Raw genomic sequence first — 17278 nt, forward strand, 5'->3', positions numbered from 1 at the left:
TAAGATGGAAGGTCTTCTCATGGATCAGTATCTGGTTATAAGATAAGAAACAAAGGGTAGGAATAAATTCAGTTTTCACAGTGGAGACAGGTAAAAATAGCTGGGTCCCCCACTAAGTTGCTTCTAAGTTGCACCGCAGGCTACCAAGGGCCACAGGGGCAGGGAGGGGCACCTCTCCCCCAACCCCAGCCTCGGAGCTGCCGCAGTGAGAGACGGCTAGGGGGAGTCCTATCTCCTGCCGCAACTTGCAGCTGAAACCCTCATCTTTGGCCCCACCCCAGAGCCCACACCCCCAGCCAGAGCCCTCATCCCTTTCCATACCACAATCCTGTGCCCTGTCCCACACTCTGAACCCCTTGGCCCCACCCCCACCACACATCACCTCCATATTGGTGCAGATAACAAAATTCATTCTGCGTATGGATGTAAAAAATTAGAGGGAACATTGGTCCCCTAAGGATCTTGCTGCAACCTGTGCTATTCAACATATTCATAAATTATCTGAAAAAAGGGGTAAACAGTGAGGTGACAAAGTCTGCAGACAATACAAATTTACTCAAGATAGTTAAGTCCAAAGCAGACTATGAAGAGTTACTAAGGGACCGCACAAAACTGGGTGACAGGGCAAGAAAATGGCAGATGAAATTCAATGTTGATAAATGCAAAGTAATGCACATTAAAAAACATAATGCCAATTATACATAGAAAATGATGGTGTTTAAATTAGCTGTTAGCATCCAAGAAAGAGACCTTGGAGTCATTGTGGATTGTGCTATAAAAACATCTGCTCAATGAGCAGTGGCTGTCAAAAAAGCGAACAGAATGTTAGAACCATTAGGAACCGGATGGATAAGACAACAGAAAATTTCATAATGCCTCTATATAAATCCATGGCACGCCCATTCCTAGAATGCTGCTTGCAATTCTGGTCACCCCGTCTCAAAAAAGATATGTTAGAATTGGAAAGAAGAGGAACAGAAAGGATTAGGAATATGGAACAGCTTCCATATAAGATGAGATAAACAAGACTGGGACTGTTCATCTTACAAAAAAGATGACCATGGGATGGGGGGAATATGATAGAGGCCTATAAAATCATGACTAGTGTGGAGAAAGTGACTAAGGAATTGTTATTTACCCCTTCACATACCACAGGAACCAGGGGTCACCCAATGAAATTAAGAGGTAACAGGTTTAAAAGAAGGATAAGGAAGTATTTCTTCACACAATGCACAGTCAACCTGTGAAACTTATTACCAGGGGAGGTTGTGAAGGCCAAAAGTATAACTGGGCTCAAAAAAGAATGAGAGAAGTTCGTGGAGGATATGTCCATCAATGACTATTCGCGGCGCATGGGGTGGGGGCAGCATGCAGAGCGGAGCCCCCTGGCTGCCCTTACACATAGGAACCAGAGTGGGACCATGGCGCTGCTTCTGGGAGCTGCGTGGAGCAGCCCCTGACCCTGCTCCCCGGCTGGAGCACTGGAGTGGGGTAAGCGCCACTCACCAGCGGGAGCTCGAGGACTGCCTTAAAACAGCTAGCGGGCTGCATCCGGCCTGCGGGCCATAGTTTGCTCACCCCTGTTCTATGATGAGGCAGTGGCAGAGACAGCAACGACACTCGGAGTCCTAACTCCTAATCCTTGTACTTGCTTCCCTGATCTGAACAAGATGTGTTTTGATCAATTTCCCCATCCCTAGCTTTGAGCCTGGCCATTCTTGGCTGTTACTAGCTTGAATAAATAACAGAACAAACATCAAACTAGCAGTCCAAATATCCCTCCTAGGTCATTCCGTTAAGATGCAAAGCTGTCTTGGCTCCTTCCCAAAACTTAATAACTGCTCACTGGTTTGCATAAGGGCTTGGTTTACATTGGACTCTGAATATAAATAACCCAGTAGGAGCTACTACTTCAACCCTCATCACCATGGAGGGATATGTTCTCTACCTACTGGCCATGTTTGGGTTCTGTTTCCCAGCCATTTCTCACAGCCAAATGTAAGTACCTCCCGTGATTCTAAGCAGGTGAGGATATTAACTTGGGGTTCATTAGACTGGTCTGAGTGGAGCCTACCTTTAATTTTTCTTCCTTACTGAAATTCCCTGACATGTGGGAGCCAACTTCAGAAATTCTCTTTCCCATTTGCTCTGATCTTTGTCAACCTCCATCATTTTCAAATTATTTCAGGATTGTGGAATTTGGAAGTGCTGTAATCTGGAAAATGGAATTCTAGTGCCAAATTTCTATAATAATTTCTATAAGGCAACCCTCCCATTGGGCAGAATTCTGCTCTCACAGCGGTGTAAATCAGGAATGACTGCATTGAAGTCAGCAGCATTGCACTGGTTTGAAACAGTTTTGAGATGAAAATCAGTGATTGAGACTTGGTAATAGTTTTGCCTGTGCACTTGTACATTCCTGTGAATTCAGATCTCATTACTGAGAGGTCTGGAGTAGGCATGGTTGGCTGCGTCTCTCCCACTGAAGGGAGAACTTTGCTTGACCATGCTGTGTAAATCTTAGGGGTGGTCCAAGAGCTAGATCTCAAAAAATGATGTCCCCACCTGGAATTTTAGTTTGAGATTCTTTCCAGTGAATGTGTTTATGGCTTGGCACCAACTTATGCAAGCTTACCCAAAGGAGACTTCATATATGACCCTTTGCTCCTTACTAATAGCCACAGAATATAGTTCCCAAATTCTGCTATTATGAAGCTACAAAAAGGCACCTATAAACGAGTTAAAATTCCAACAGGCAAATAACACCCAAAGCAAAACCACAAGCTAGGAAACATAGAATTGTTTCATAGGAACCCTGTCATCCCACAGAAGAAAGAATTAGGTTGTCTGAAGGTCACATATGTGATTGTGGTAGGCAACCATTGACTTGCTAGAGTAATGATGTGGGTGTGGGTGTGTGAGTGGGTGTGTGCGCGAGAGACAGCAAGAGAGAAGGTTGCATTCCTCTGCATTTCCTGGACTTTGTGGTTTAGAGGTGGGCAGGGAAGGTATGATGCTCATTGGTGATGAAGAGGCAGGAGGCATGCTTGGGGAAGTGGGTGTCTCGGATGGACTTTAAAATGTAGTACATAAGAACATAAGAACGGCCATACTGGGTCAAACCAAAAGTCCATCTAGCCCAGTAGCCTGTCTTCTGACAGTGGCCAATGCCATGTGCCCCAGAGGGAATAAACAGCACAGGTAATCATCAAGTGATCCATGTCCTGTCGTTCATTCCCAGCTTCTGGCAAACAGAGACTAGGGACACCATTCCTGCCCATCCTGGCTAATAGCCATTGATGGGCCTATCCTCCATGAACGTATCTAGTTCTTTTTTGAACCCTGTTATAGTTTTGGCCTTCACAACATCCTCTGGCAAGGAGTTCCACAGATTGACCGTCCACTGTGTGGAAAAAATACTTCCTTTTGTTTGTTTTAAACCTGCTGCCTATTAGTTTCATTTGGTGACCCCTAGTTCTTGTGTTATAAGGAGTAAATAACACTTCCTTATTTACTTTCCCCACACCAGTCATGATTTTATAGATCTCTATCATATCCCACCTTAGTCGTCTGTTTTCCAAGCTGAAAAGTCCCAGTCTTACTAATCTTCCCTCATGTGGAAGCCGTTCCATACTCCTAACCATTTTTGTTGTCCTTTTCTGAACCTTTTCCAATTCCTATGTATCTTTGTTGAGATGGGGAGACCACATCTGTACGCAGAATTCAAGATGTGGGTGTACTGTGGATTTATATAGAGGCAATATGATATTTTCTGTCTTATTATCTATCCCTTTCTTAATGACTCCCAATATTCTGTTTGCTTTTGTGACTGCCGCTGCACATTGAGTGGATGTTTTCAGACAACTATCCACAGTGACTCCAAGATCTCTCTCTTGAGTGGTAACAGCTAATTTAGACCCCTTCATTTTATATGTATAGTTGAGATTGTTTTCCAATGTGCATTGCAATATTGAATTTCATCTGCCATGTTGTTTGCCAGTCATCCAGTTTTGTGAGATCCTTTTGTAACATTTTGCAGTCTGCTTGGGACTTAACTATCTTCAGTAGTTTTGTAATTTGCCACCTCACTGTTTAACCCTTTTCCCATATCATTTATGAATATGTTGGACAGGACTGGTCCCAGTACAAACCCTTGGGGGTCACCACTATTAACCTCTCTCCATTCTGAAAACTGACCATTTATTCCTACCCTTTGTTTTTTATATTTTAACCAGTTACTAATCCGTGAGAGGATCTTCCCTTTTATCCCATGACAGCTTACTTTGCTTAAACTTTGGTGAGGGACCTTGTCAAAGATTTTCTGTAAATGAATAAACATTTCATAGATACACTCTGATCACCCCTAATGTCCTGCGGGTGGAGAGCGAAGAGAAGGTCGTGGTGGAAGCCCATGGCCTCACCACTCCAACCGAGGTGACAATCACTGTCCAAGACTTCCCTCGGAAGAGGCTCGTTTTATATCAAGTCAAAACCAACCTGAACTCTGACAATGGGATGATGGGCACTGCCATAATAAAGGTGCGTAAAACCCCAGCCTCGTATCACTCAGCAAAACAAATAGTTAAACCAAATCACAATATATGTTTCGATGATGCCAACCCCAGTATTCCAAAAAGTGTCAGTCAGACATCAAAAAGTCATGAGATTGGCTTAAAAATCATAAGTGCTTCCCCACCCCCCGATCATTTTGTTTGTCTTCTGGTTTCTGAGCCTTTTGGGTGCACTTGGGTTACATTTTCAAGCTTTTCTCTGCAACTATGAGAACTTCCTTGTTTAAAAACAGGAAAGCTGAGATTTGCATCTAATCACGTGAATCCAGGAGCTGGAGTTTTGAAGGAAAATATTGACTATTTTGAGAATCTCAATAAAATCATGAGTGTTGGGAACATGGATGTTTTTGGGTAATTTCCACCAAAGAGCGGGAAAATAAATTGCGTAGCCAGTTGATTAAAATCCCCCAGTAGTCAGTATTCCTGTAGTCCTTTCTTTGCCTTTTGCATTGTCTATATCAGGGCAGGCAAACTTTTTGGCCTGAAGGCCACATCGGGTGTCGGAGACTGTATGGAGGGCTGGTTAGGGGAGGGGTCATGGTCTGGCCCCCACCTCCCATCTGCCCCTTCCCTCGCCCCGGACTCCTGTCCCCTAAATTCGTTGTCATGGAAAGAGATGAGAGATGAGATAATCAGTTCTTTCATGGCCTCTTTACACCAGGTAAAAGGGCCAAAGTGGTGTAAAGAGGCGTAAAAACCCCATATCTGGCCAGGGAGGATCCCTTCAGGCCCAAGCACTGGAGGAATAAAGCTGCCTTCTGAGGATCCCTTCACTAGCCCTGGCATAGGAAGCATACTGGGGTGGAGAGTCATACCTGGGTTGCAGCCCACGGGGCAGCCGTAGGAGGTTGCTGTAACTTAGTCAGGTCCCTCGGGCTGGCCAAATAAATTTGATGCCATGGAGCAGCCCAGGCTAAGGAGGGTGCAAAAGTGGTTTAAAGCTAACACCCATTTGTGCCTTTGATGATACATGAAAGGAGAGATTTTCAATTTCACTGGCTCCCCCGTCTACTTAGTTGTTAGAATTTCTGTTTGGGTGGAATTTTCCCACAGCATCCAGAGAGAGGTTTAAAAAAATTAGTAAAACATGATTGTAAATCACAAAATTGGTAGGGGGCAGGGCCGGTGCAAGGATATTTTGCGCCCTAGGCGAAACTTCCACCTTGCACCCTCTGCCCCCACCCCTTCCCCCCAGAGCATTGCTTATTATAAACGTTCAAAAATGAATACTGCATAATGTGGCATTGTTCATTAGAATTAATACATATTCGGCTTGAAAATTTATTAATTTCATTATTTAGCCTACATAGTTAATGAATATAATTGAATAACCTGACAGGATGTGGGGCTGGCTGGCTCTGGGCAGGGCAGGGGATGTGAAGCTGGTTGGAGATGGAGTGTGGGGTTGGCTGGAGATGGGGTGCGGGACTGGCTGCGTGCAGGGCAGGGGGTGTGGGGCTGGCTGCAGGCAGGGCAGGGGCTGCAGCAGGGGCTGGATGGAGACAGGTGGTGTGGGGCTGACTATGGACAGGGCAAGGAGTGCAGCAGGGGCTGGCTGCATGCAGGGCAGGGAGTGAGGGGCTGGCTGTGGGCAGGGCAGGGGGTGTGGCGTGGCTGGAGACAGGAGGTGTGGGGCTGGCTGTGGGCAGGGCAGGACGTGTGGGGCTGGCTGCAGGCAGGGTAGAGGGTGCAGCAGGGGCTGGCTGCAGGCAGGGTAGGGGGTGCGGGGCTGGTTGAGGCAGGGAAGAGGGTGCGGGGCTGGCTGCGGGCAGGGGGTGAGGGGCTGGCTGGATACAGGGGTGTGGGGCTGGCTAGGGACAGGGCAGGGGGTGTGAGGCTTGCTGTGGGCAGGGCAAGGGGTGTGGGGCTGACTGGAGGCAGGGCAGGGGATGAGAGGTTGGCTGCAGTCAGGACAAGGGGTTCAGCTGCCATGGATGGAGCTGGAGCACAAAGAGCAGCTGCAGAAGGAAGAGCTGTTGGACAGAAGCTTCTGTGAGGAACCAGCTCTGTCCCATGGAGAGGTACCGCTGCGGGATCTGCATTTTAAATAGCAGTGAGAACGCCCCTGCAGCCCCTTGCCCTCAGCCTCTTGGGCCCTGGCTCTCTGCGGCTCACTCCCTAGGGGCTCAGCCCTGCTCCTCTTGCCCCCAGTCCCTCATTAGGCCTGGGTGCCTGTAAAGCATGCAGCATGTCTTTGTACTGTGTTAATGACTCCTGAACTGGTGGGGGCTATGCTTAATTGTTGCCACTATCTCTTTCTTTGCTGGGCAATTAGATGACAATTAAGTTGGAATAGCCCAGAGGGGTCAGAGTAGAGAAGGAGGGAGGAGAGACCTTTAGGTTTCAGTTCTGTGCAAAGCCAGTTAACTTTTCTTTTCAGCGGCCTATAAACAAACCTAGTAGAGAAAAGAGTTTCTTCCCCACATCCCCTCCCCCCAAAAATCGGATTTTAATGGATCCAGAAGCAAAATAATTCTGTAATCAAAAAGACAAGTTTCCTGCTTTCCCTTCCACAAAGATCTATTTCCAACCCAGGTAACTTATTATTTATTATCTGTAGTAACTATGTTCTCGCGTTTGAATGATACACTGTAGTGGTGTCGGAGTTCTTTGGAAATCCCTCAGCTCTTTTGCGGTGTTGGGAGTGAATGCTAGACCCTCGGTTAATTACTTTTACCTTACTTCACGTGCCTATCTTTTGGTCATTCATTTTTGAAGTTAAATTAGATTTTCAAAACCCAGCTTTAAAATGATGTTCATGTCGACAATTGCAATTTCATTGTCTAAACGGGGAAATCGATGCCTTGAAATTATGGGATCTAATTTTAAAATTGTATTAAAAATGTGGCATTATAAAAGGTTTATCCAGCATCCCCATTACTGTTACCCAGGATTCTGCTTCAAGCAGTAACACAGGAGGGAGGGGGCAATGGACAGATTAGTGTCCAGTGGTACTTCAAACAAAAAGACATTTACTCTTAAATTATCTGGTTGATGCCTAGTTGACGATCTAATAGCATGCATGAGTACATCAAAACTTCGCTGAATAAGCTTGTCAGCATTTCTGAGGGGGACACTGACCATTCCAAACAGTGATAAGTGGTGCCTGCGGGCGCTCCTGCAGGCGTGACTGCAGCAGCTCAGACTCCCTCTCTGTCCCAGCAGCGACGGCAGCTCAACCATTTAAAAAAAAATTTGAGGACGCTTTTTGGCGCCCTCAAATCTCGGCGCCCTAGGCAACCGCCTAGTCTGCCTAAATGGTTGCACCGGCCCTGGTAGGGGGCAAGGATCCAAGGCAGGGGTAGGAGCTGAAATTACTTTTAACTCATTCTTTTAATATCCACTAGACTACATTTTCGTATTCTAGTGCCCAGAGGCCCTAAGCAAAGCCAAAGCTCCAATCTGTTAGGTATTGTACAAACACAGGTTAAGACCTTAAAGTCTGCTAATCAGTCCCTGTCCTGAAGATCTTACAATTCCTATAGACCAGAGGTCGGCAAACTGTGGCCTGCGGGACAGCCCCTGGTCCCTCCCCTGCTGTTCCCTCTCCCCTGCAGCCTCAGGGGGCAGGGAGCAAGGGGGGTTGGATAGAGGACAGGAGAGTTCAGGGTAGTGGTTGAGGGTGGGGGTATGGATAGGGGTCAGGGCAGTCAGAGGGCATGGTACAGGGGGGTTGAATGGGGGCAGAGGTCCTGAGGGGGGGCAGTCAGGAATGAGAGAAGGGGTTGGATGGGGCAGCAGGAAGCAGTCAGGGGACAGGGAGAAGGGGTTGGATGGGCCAGGGATCTTGGGGGGAGTCAGGAATGAGAGAAGGGGTGGGTTGAGGTCGCAGGGGGCAATCAGAGGCAGGGGTTCTGGGGGCAGTTAGGAAACAGGGAGCATGGGGGGGAGGTGGATGGGGCTGGGGTCCTGGGGGGGTGGATAGGGCAGAGGGGAGTGGATAGGAGGTGGGGGCCGAGCAACCTAACTGGCCCTCCATATAATTTCCGAAACCTGATGCGTCCCTCAGGCCAAAAAGTTTGCCTGCCCCTGAGATAGATGGATCAAGGGGAAATGTATGACACAGTGTTTCTCATGGAGCTTTGTAACTTTTGTAAGAATTGCTAACATGATTTATGACTGAGTTTCACTGTTCCAACATGGATACTTTATACATTGTGACCAGTGACCTGCTGAACCAATAACTCCACACTGAATAATCTCATGTTCACTCAGGTTCCTACCAAAGACATAAAGAAAGATGGCAAACAGTATGTGGCAGTCCAAGCCAAAAGCCCGCAATTCAACTTGGAGAAAGTGGTTCTGGTCACCTTCCACAGTGGCTACATCTTCATCCAGACGGATAAAACCATCTACACACCTGGATCTACGGGTACTGCCTTCTTCTGACCCCTTTTGGGCACTGACTTCATTTTAGAGCTACAGCAGAGCTGCAGGTTGCATGTTGAGGAGATTATTGTCTCTTTCATCTTCTGGTTTAATTCTTCTGTATTTCATTAGTGGCTCCTTAAGTCCCCATCCCCAGGCGTATGTTACCATTCATTGGTACTTGACCATTTGCAGTACACTCCATGCAAGGGAACTGTCATATCTTAACACCTGATCATCTGCGGCCTTGCACCTTGGGTCATCAGTCACACCTGTGCAAATAAGACCTAAATTGCTCCCAAAACAGAACCACAAGTAGAGCTGTGTGAATTTTTTCAGACAAATAGTTTATGTTCCAAAAAAATCAGTTTTGGGTTGATCGAAACTGTTCGCAAATTCAGATTGATTTTAGAGAATAGTTTTAACTGAAAAAAAGATGATTTTTAAAAGTCAAAATGATTCATTTTGACATTTTTTAAATACAACATTTTGACGTTTTGTTTGGAAATGATGTTCCATTTAGAAATTCAACTAAATTTGCTTTTAAGTATAAACCACCAGTAAACTCAACAAAATAAAATGTTTTGTTTGACCCAAAACAAAATGTTTACCAGTCATAATACACTTCATGCAAGGGCATAGCCCTATCATAATAGATCATAATTTTGTTTTGGCAAAAAAACCAAACAAACTTCGTTTCATGTTGACCTGGAACAAAAATTTGGGGGAATTTTTCAGTTTGGTCACTGAACCAAAAAAAAATAAATCATTCACTCAACTCTGGACACAAGGTACAAAACATTAGTGAATGATGCCTCAAGACTTTTCCATTGAGTCTTCAGACCTTTCTATATTGATGGGGGAAGAGAGGAAGCATGGTCAAGTGGTTAGGGTACTAGTCTAAGTCTTAGAAGATTGGGGCCAAGTTCCTGTTCTTCCGCAAACTGTGTGTGACCTTGGGCAAGTTGCCTAGCCTCTCTGTACCTCAGTTCCCCTATCTGTACAATGGAGATAAAAGCACTGCCCTGCTTTGCAGATGTGTTGTGAAGATAAACACATTAAAGATTGTGAGGCATCCATATATTACAGAAAGGGGGGCCATATAAGCACCAAAGACAGATTGGACCTGAAAGGGAATGGGATAGGGACCCCATCACTTCAGAATTTTTTTCGGTCCCATTTTAGGTTGGTAGTGACACAGCCATTAGATTTCACAGCTGTTCTGTGGCCTATGGGAAATAGAATCTTTTGATCTCAGCCCAACTCCTTATGGCGCATACACATGTAGTCACAAAGCCCTCATCAGAATGAGCAGAACAGGGCAATTTCGAGTGATTCCATCTTCCGTTGTCAAGTCCCAGCTCCTGGCAGTTGAGGGTCTAGGGACACTTGGAGCAGATCCACTAACCGCTATTAGCCAAGTTGGTCAATATTCCATGAAATTAGCTCATTCTTTGTTGAACCGAGTTATACTTTTGTCCTTCACACAACATACCATGGCAATGAGTTCCACAAGTTGACTCTGTGTTGTGTGATGAAGTTTTTCCTTTTGTTTGTTTTAAACACTCTGCCTATTAATTTCATCCTACCTTTTGTTTCCTATATTTTAACCTATATATTCAAATTGGGCTCTACTTAAAGTGAAATAAACCAACCCAAGGCCTGGCAGAGAAACAACATTAATTTGCCTTCTGAATTTTTTTTTCAGTCTATTGTCGAATCTTCTCTGTGGGCCATCAACTGGAACCAGTGTCGAAACCAGTTATTGTTGAATTTCATGTAAGACATTTTCCTGTCACTTTGTCATAATGTCTAGGTGTAAGAATTGAGTTTTGTAAACTAAACTGTTTTAACTAGCATCACTGAATGTAAACACTCCAGTAGCAGCATGAGACAGACAAGGTAGGTGGGATAATATCTTTTATTAGACCAACTTCTGTTGGTGGAAAGAGATGAGCTTTGAGCTCCACAGAGCTCTTCTTCAGGTCTGTATGTCTGGAAAGATTCTCTTCCATGAATAGAATAAAAGATGTAACTTCACCCACCTTGTCTATCATAGCCTGGGACCAACACGGCTACAACAACACTGCAAATATATAAAAACATGGTAAGGCTAGGAGTTGAGTTAATAGCTGATTGAAGCCTCGCTTTGTAATTGCATGCATGGAAAGTTTCCTTCTGTCATTGACTAGGAAAGTTCTATGGTTCTGGAGGGGCAGCTGTGCTGTTTGAACGGTTTCATGGTTCAGTTGGAGATGTGCGTAGCATTGGAGGAAGGTTTTGGGAGCACTTTGGGAGGGTGGAAAGGTTATTGATAAGGGAGTTGTGCAGCCAGCATGGGTCTGAAGTGGAAGCTACTAATAGATCTGATCTTTGGTGAAACGGTTTTCCACAAGAAAATGCCATTTTGACAAAGAGCAAAATTTTTCACAACGTTGATATGATTTTGATGAAATTTCTGCAACAAAATATTTTCAAAGTGGAAAAGGTTGTTTTAAGAACACATCAACATTTTGTTTCAAACGTGTTTTTGTTTCAAAATATATTTATAATTATATTATAATAATTATGTATATATTGTTATGTTTCTCTTATTTTTACATTATTTCATGACATGTCCATGAAGTGCATATTATGCTGTTATGAAGACAAAACTACACAGGATCATTTCAGGGGACAAGGCAAAGATGCCATGTTTATTATGATAACACAATTTGATTTATGACCAATAACTAATATCTACACACTCACACATACTCATCAGATGTTCTGCAGCTGCTGGATAGTTACCAGTCCTGAACATAGCTTGAGTCCATGGCTTGATTTCGCAGCTTGTGGCGGCTAACTGGTTAGGAAAGCCAGGCACAAGGAAGGGCTGGGTCTGCCCTCCCATGTTAGCAGCAGAACGTTACCCCCCAAAGTCTTCCATCTCACCCATCTTTTTTATAGGCTTTTAGTTTGAATTAAGAGTCTACAGGTCTTGCTGTGTCACACTGCCTCTGGATTCAGTGTGATTGATCACCCATCAGTTGCAGACGGGACTTTCAGCCTCGGACCTGGCTTTGATCTTCCTTCTATTATACCTTTGTTCTTTTCTTTTTAGGGTGGACTCTTCTTACTTTGTTAGGGCTGTTGTCTGCATCTTCAGCCGTTGGTATTTGAACTCTATTTCATCAGGACAGACTGGTGCTGGAGGTTGAGTCCATCATCCATACATACCTCGTTCACATATCTAAACTAAACTAATAAGGTTATAGCAAGGTTTTGCAAAAATGAAGGTTGCAGCAAACTTTTAAGCGTTTTAAAATGGAGTTTGAATTACAATATGGCAAACAGTGAACAAAAGTTACAGCACTGAAACAGTGCAAGTCTCCGTGATTTAAGCAGGAATTGGATTGACACTGAAATTTACAAGGGCAGCTGGCTGAACAGCTATGGCTCTTAACAAGTATCTTAATTGTCAATTACCCAGTTATTGGGGTAACCGGTTTTATGAATTAATGTTGTTTCATTCATAAAACTTTACTTATGAAGTTACATTAATACAGTGAACAATTAAAAACAATTTCATTCATCAGTTCTATAACGCCCTCCCCCAAACCCATTCCCAAACCTCCAGTCAGTGCTGAGCACTCTAGCAATGATTGAGTCTTGATAAGTTGCAAGCTTTCTGTAGATGCCATACATGTTATTCCTCAAGGATAAACAACCTGCAAGACGTGTGTTTGGTGTAGTGAGTTTGTCAGGTCTGAGGTAAGAGTTAGCTATTTGCAAAGAACAGGGGGTCCTTTTCCAACGGGTCGCTGCATCACATCAACCAAAGCAGCTGAAGCAACTGACTGTTACATGCTGATTTATAAACCTCAGAATCTTTTATTAGGAACCCCACAAATTAAAACCACATCATCGTATTGGGCAGAACAATTCACAATGTTTTCTGACATCTCTAAACTCTGACCTGATTTTACTTGCCAGACACCTGAGGACTTTATTGTGAAGAGGGAATCTGTGTCGTCACCCACCAAAGTCGGGATCTTCTCTATGAATCATCATTTACCTGAAATTGTCAAGTAAGTTGCCCTAAATGTCAGCATATGCATATGTAATAAATAGGGCCCTACCAAAGTCATGGCTGTGAAAAACGTGCCACGAACTGTGAAATAAGCCCTCCCTCATGAAATCTAGCTATTGGAGGGGAAGGAGAGGGGCAAGGCAAGGGGCTCCCCAGGCTCTAGCTGCTAGGCCCCAGCAGAAGAGTAAGTCCTGTTCCTCCCCACCACTCTTGGGGGGATATTAGACCCACCTCTGGGTACCTCCTGAAGCTGCAGGAAGCCCAGCTATGAAGGCAGCATGGAAGTGAGGGTGGCAATCCTACAACTCCCCCCCCCACAACAGCTTTGTGACCCCCTACTTCCCACACAGCTGCCTTTGGGTCGGGAACCTCATCGTTACAGCACCGTGAAATTTCAGATATAAACATCTGAAAATGTGAAACTGACTAATTTTCAAATCCTATGACTGAGAAATTGACCAGAAGGGACCAGGAATTTGGTAGGGCCCTAGTATAATAAAGACCAATAGAGATCAAGCAGTGAAACAGAAGATTTATCTGAATGATTCATTAGCTGTTTCACCTACGGGCCTTTCCTGGAGATGATAACCTCCTAAGCAATGTTTAAGATGTGGACAATGGTGGCAATTTTCCTACTGAGAGCGTTCTATCCCCAATAACACAGTGTTTGTGACATAAGAATTGCCAGAGTGGATCAGACTCAAGATCCATCTATTCCAATATTCTGTGGCCAAAAGCGGTACCACCAGATGGTGCAGAGGACAGCGTAAGAGCCTCTGAAGTAGGCAGATGTGGGATAATATCCCTATGACAGTGTCATCCTGATATTTAGAGACTGGCTTAAGCCCTGAAGCCTGAGGTTTAAGAACACTTCCAGAATTGTTGTTAACATTAACTGTTCTTATTCTTAGGAGCCATATAAATGTCCAAACCCTTTTTGACTGGAGAACCCATCCGAATTTGTCCTCCTACCCAACATGTTTCACCCCTGCCCCAAGGAGGGCAGATTTTGCAACCGTATGTTAGATTGCCAGAAGCTAAGATGGCGAACTGTCATCTTTATTGACCTGAAGACATCTTGGGATCAATGCATGGCTTAGGTTTAGCATTACAGGCCAATAAAATTCCCTGGAGAAAGAAGAGGGCCAATCAGACAGAGCAAAATAAGTGCTAAGAGCATTCATTCGTCTTTTTATTTTCCCCTGTAGTTTGGGAACCTGGACTATTGTGGCTAGGTATGAAGACTCCCCACAGCAGAGCTTCACTGCGCAGTTTGACATCAAAGAGTATGGTAAGGATCCCCAGGGTTGTCCTTCATCCATCCAAGAGAGCTCTCCTCTCTCTAATCTCCTGACCCCATCGTAGAGGAGACTTTTTATTCGATTTGGCTTTATAGACCAGCTGTACCATCCTACAAACTCAACGTTCTCTCCTTCCCCTCTCGTTTCTCCAGTGTTACCAAGTTTTGAAGTCACGTTGGAGCCATCTGAGAAGTTTTTTTACATAGATGGCAATGAGGACCTCAGAATTCATATCAACGCGAGGTGGGTATCTCTGTGAGCTGGTAGAGTGGAAGGAGAGGCGGTGCATCATGGGAGTCCCTGGCCATGGTGCATTATGGGAGACACTGTCTGGCTGGGCAGCCTGGGTCCATAGAGGAGAATGGGCACATGAGACAAGAGAACTACAACTCCCATGAGGCATTATGGCAGCATGTCCAAACTGAAATATTTTGGGGTTTCAGGCACTCAATTTTTTAATTAAAAATAGATTTCTTTTCCCCCCTATTGAAAGCAGACAGTTCTTACAGAAAATTTTGTTTGGTAAATAACCCAGTTTGCCATCGAAAAACAGTTTAGAGGGGAAACGTTCAGCAAGTTATTACCCAAAGTAAAGTTTCTTCTGGTGAGGAACTGAAACTTGGCCTGACCTATAAGCAAACTCCGTGGTTACAGCTCAGTTCCTTCATCTACTATTTCTGCCACTTCCTCCAGCTAGCACATCAGAAAGAGGTTAATTGAAAACAAATGAGTTATTTCAGTTTGATCTGTGACTGGGACACCTTTAACCAAGGGCACATGGTATCTTTCAAGAGACCACGATGGAAATTTCTTTGGTATAACCCGCAAGCCAGCACCACAGATTCTCAGGAGGTTTCCGTGGGGCTTTTCTTACCCATCCTCTCCTCTTTCAGGTTCCTCTATGGGAAAGACTTACAGGGTACTGCCTTTGTCCTCTTTGGGGTGAAGATAGGCGATGAGAAGAAAAGCATCCCCCAGTCACTCAAGAGAATTGAGGTAACGCCCGTTCTCAGAGGGGAATGCTGGGGAAGTGATGCGCCCTCACTAATCAAGTAGTTAAGAGCCTCCCCAAGTGTACATCACCTCAATCAGGTGTTTACCTTCAGTGCCACCAAGAGCTGTAGTCAAGGTCAGTGTGGGGTGGGGACATGAGATGGAGCAGAGCCAACTTGTGTGTCCCTATAATCCCACACAAAGTCCCAGTGTGCTCTTACGTATAAAGTAGTAGGTGGATCCTTAAAAGCTGCCCACCTTCTCTCCCACCAGCTGACTGTAGGTGCTACTCGCCCTCTGCTCTAAACCCATGGAAGTTTGGGAGCCGACAGCTGTGTTCGTACATGTGTGCATGTGACATTAAGAAACCCTTTCTCTCTTTCTAGATAACTGACGGGAATGGGGAAGCAGAGCTAACCAGAGCAATGCTGCAGGCCCGTTTCGTCAACCTGAGGGAGCTCATCGGCCACTCAATCTATGTTACTGTGACGGTTTTGACGCAGTCTGGTGAGCAATTCAGGGCATACCTTTTGATCTATAAAGCCCTTCATGGCTTAGGTCCCTTGTACCTTAGAAACACCAGGCCAGATTACTGTTAATTACAATGGCATAACTATAGAGTGACCCCGGTAGATTTTTTTCTGACTGACAGTGGGGAAGATGAGATCAGAATCTGTCCTGAAACAGCTTTTCCTAACCCCTCCTGTGGCTTCTCTCTGCAGGCAGCGACATGGTGGAAGCAGAGAGAACCGGAATTAACATTGTGACATCTCCCTATGAAATCCACTTCACAAAAACAGCCAAGTACTTCAAGCCAGGGATGCCATTTGAACTCATGGTAATATCTCTTCTGCCTGGATCTAGGCCTTTTTTTGGGTATTAACGGGAGAAAAAGGGCTGGGTTCTTATCTCAAGCCAGAATATCTCCATTGACATCAATTCATGCTGATGTGACTGAGATCAGAATCTTTCTCAAAGCTGACAGTCTATTTAGGAAGCGGTGCAGTGGCACTGGGTACAAAATATGGCATGAGGTCACTCATACACCTTAGGACAGAGCATGCTACTTCCTGGGCCTTGTACCAGTAACAGGCGCATTCAGGATTCTAGACTCCTCCACAATCATGATGAGGCTCTATGCTGGGCCCAGTGCTCCAGGGCTGTTTGGCTCAGGTTACATATCTACCCTGCAATCAGAGGCGTGACTGCAGCCCATGTAGACATATCTGATCTAGCTAGCTCCAATAACGAGAGTAGTGAAGCCATGGCAGGCTGTAAAACCCTGCCAGGGACCCTGGATGTGAACTCAAGCAGCTAGCCTGTGTTGCAGCAGCTTCACTGCTCTTGTTATTCCAGAAAGCTAAACCAAAGCTAGCTTGGGTATGTCTACGCGTGCTGTGGTCACCCCTTTGATTGCAGTGTAGATATACCCTCAGTATGCAGCTAGATGTGTATTTGTTCCTGCATTGCAGCCTGAGATTCAAATGCAGTAAGAAGAAAGGTTTGGGAGAGGCCTGGGTTGAGGGGTGGAGAAAGGTGGGGAATGGGTGAATGGTGGAAGAAGGGGAGAATTGGAAAGCAACAGGCCTGGGGAGTAGAGGGGCGCTAGTGCGGAACTGCAGAGGGCACTGAAATTGAAGGGTGGGGCAGCCGTGCAATCATTCTCTCCTGTCTGTGTCTCCGTTGTTTAATGCACTCACAGAATCTCTAACCTAGTCCAACACGACACTAGGCAGTAATCCCTTTGTCTCCCCTTGATCTCAGGTCTACGTTACAAACCCTGATGGCTCGCCAGCGGCCCGCGTTCCCGTTAAGGTGAATGGTTCCCAAGATTCTAGGCTGACTCAGGGAGATGGGACGGCGAAGCTGGTTATCAACACGCCTGGGGGGCAATCACAGTTAGCCATCACTGTGAGTAACCTTCCAGTATCACGGGAGTCTGGGCACGAAGTGTGCACCCACTGGACAGCCCC

At 45.3% G+C, this 17278-nt stretch overlaps 1 protein-coding gene across 1 annotated transcript in view; it reads left to right on the forward strand.

Annotated features, from left to right (window-relative positions):
- The first annotated feature begins 1927 nt into the window (after nt 1-1927).
- LOC115643431 (venom factor-like) overlaps nt 1928-17278 on the forward strand; it is a 59852-nt gene continuing 44501 nt past the window's right edge. The window contains exons 1-11 of the mRNA XM_030547461.1: nt 1928-1998; nt 4347-4539; nt 8787-8943; nt 10648-10718; nt 12915-13009; nt 14220-14302; nt 14465-14555; nt 15206-15308; nt 15692-15812; nt 16028-16143; nt 17070-17216. Of these exons, the coding sequence (XP_030403321.1) occupies nt 1928-1998; nt 4347-4539; nt 8787-8943; nt 10648-10718; nt 12915-13009; nt 14220-14302; nt 14465-14555; nt 15206-15308; nt 15692-15812; nt 16028-16143; nt 17070-17216 (1248 nt within the window). The remainder of the gene's footprint in view (nt 1999-4346; nt 4540-8786; nt 8944-10647; nt 10719-12914; nt 13010-14219; nt 14303-14464; nt 14556-15205; nt 15309-15691; nt 15813-16027; nt 16144-17069; nt 17217-17278) is intronic.

The sequence above is a fragment of the Gopherus evgoodei genome, unplaced genomic scaffold (assembly GCF_007399415.2).
Source record: "Gopherus evgoodei ecotype Sinaloan lineage unplaced genomic scaffold, rGopEvg1_v1.p scaffold_59_arrow_ctg1, whole genome shotgun sequence".
Lineage (NCBI taxonomy): Eukaryota > Metazoa > Chordata > Testudines > Testudinidae > Gopherus > Gopherus evgoodei.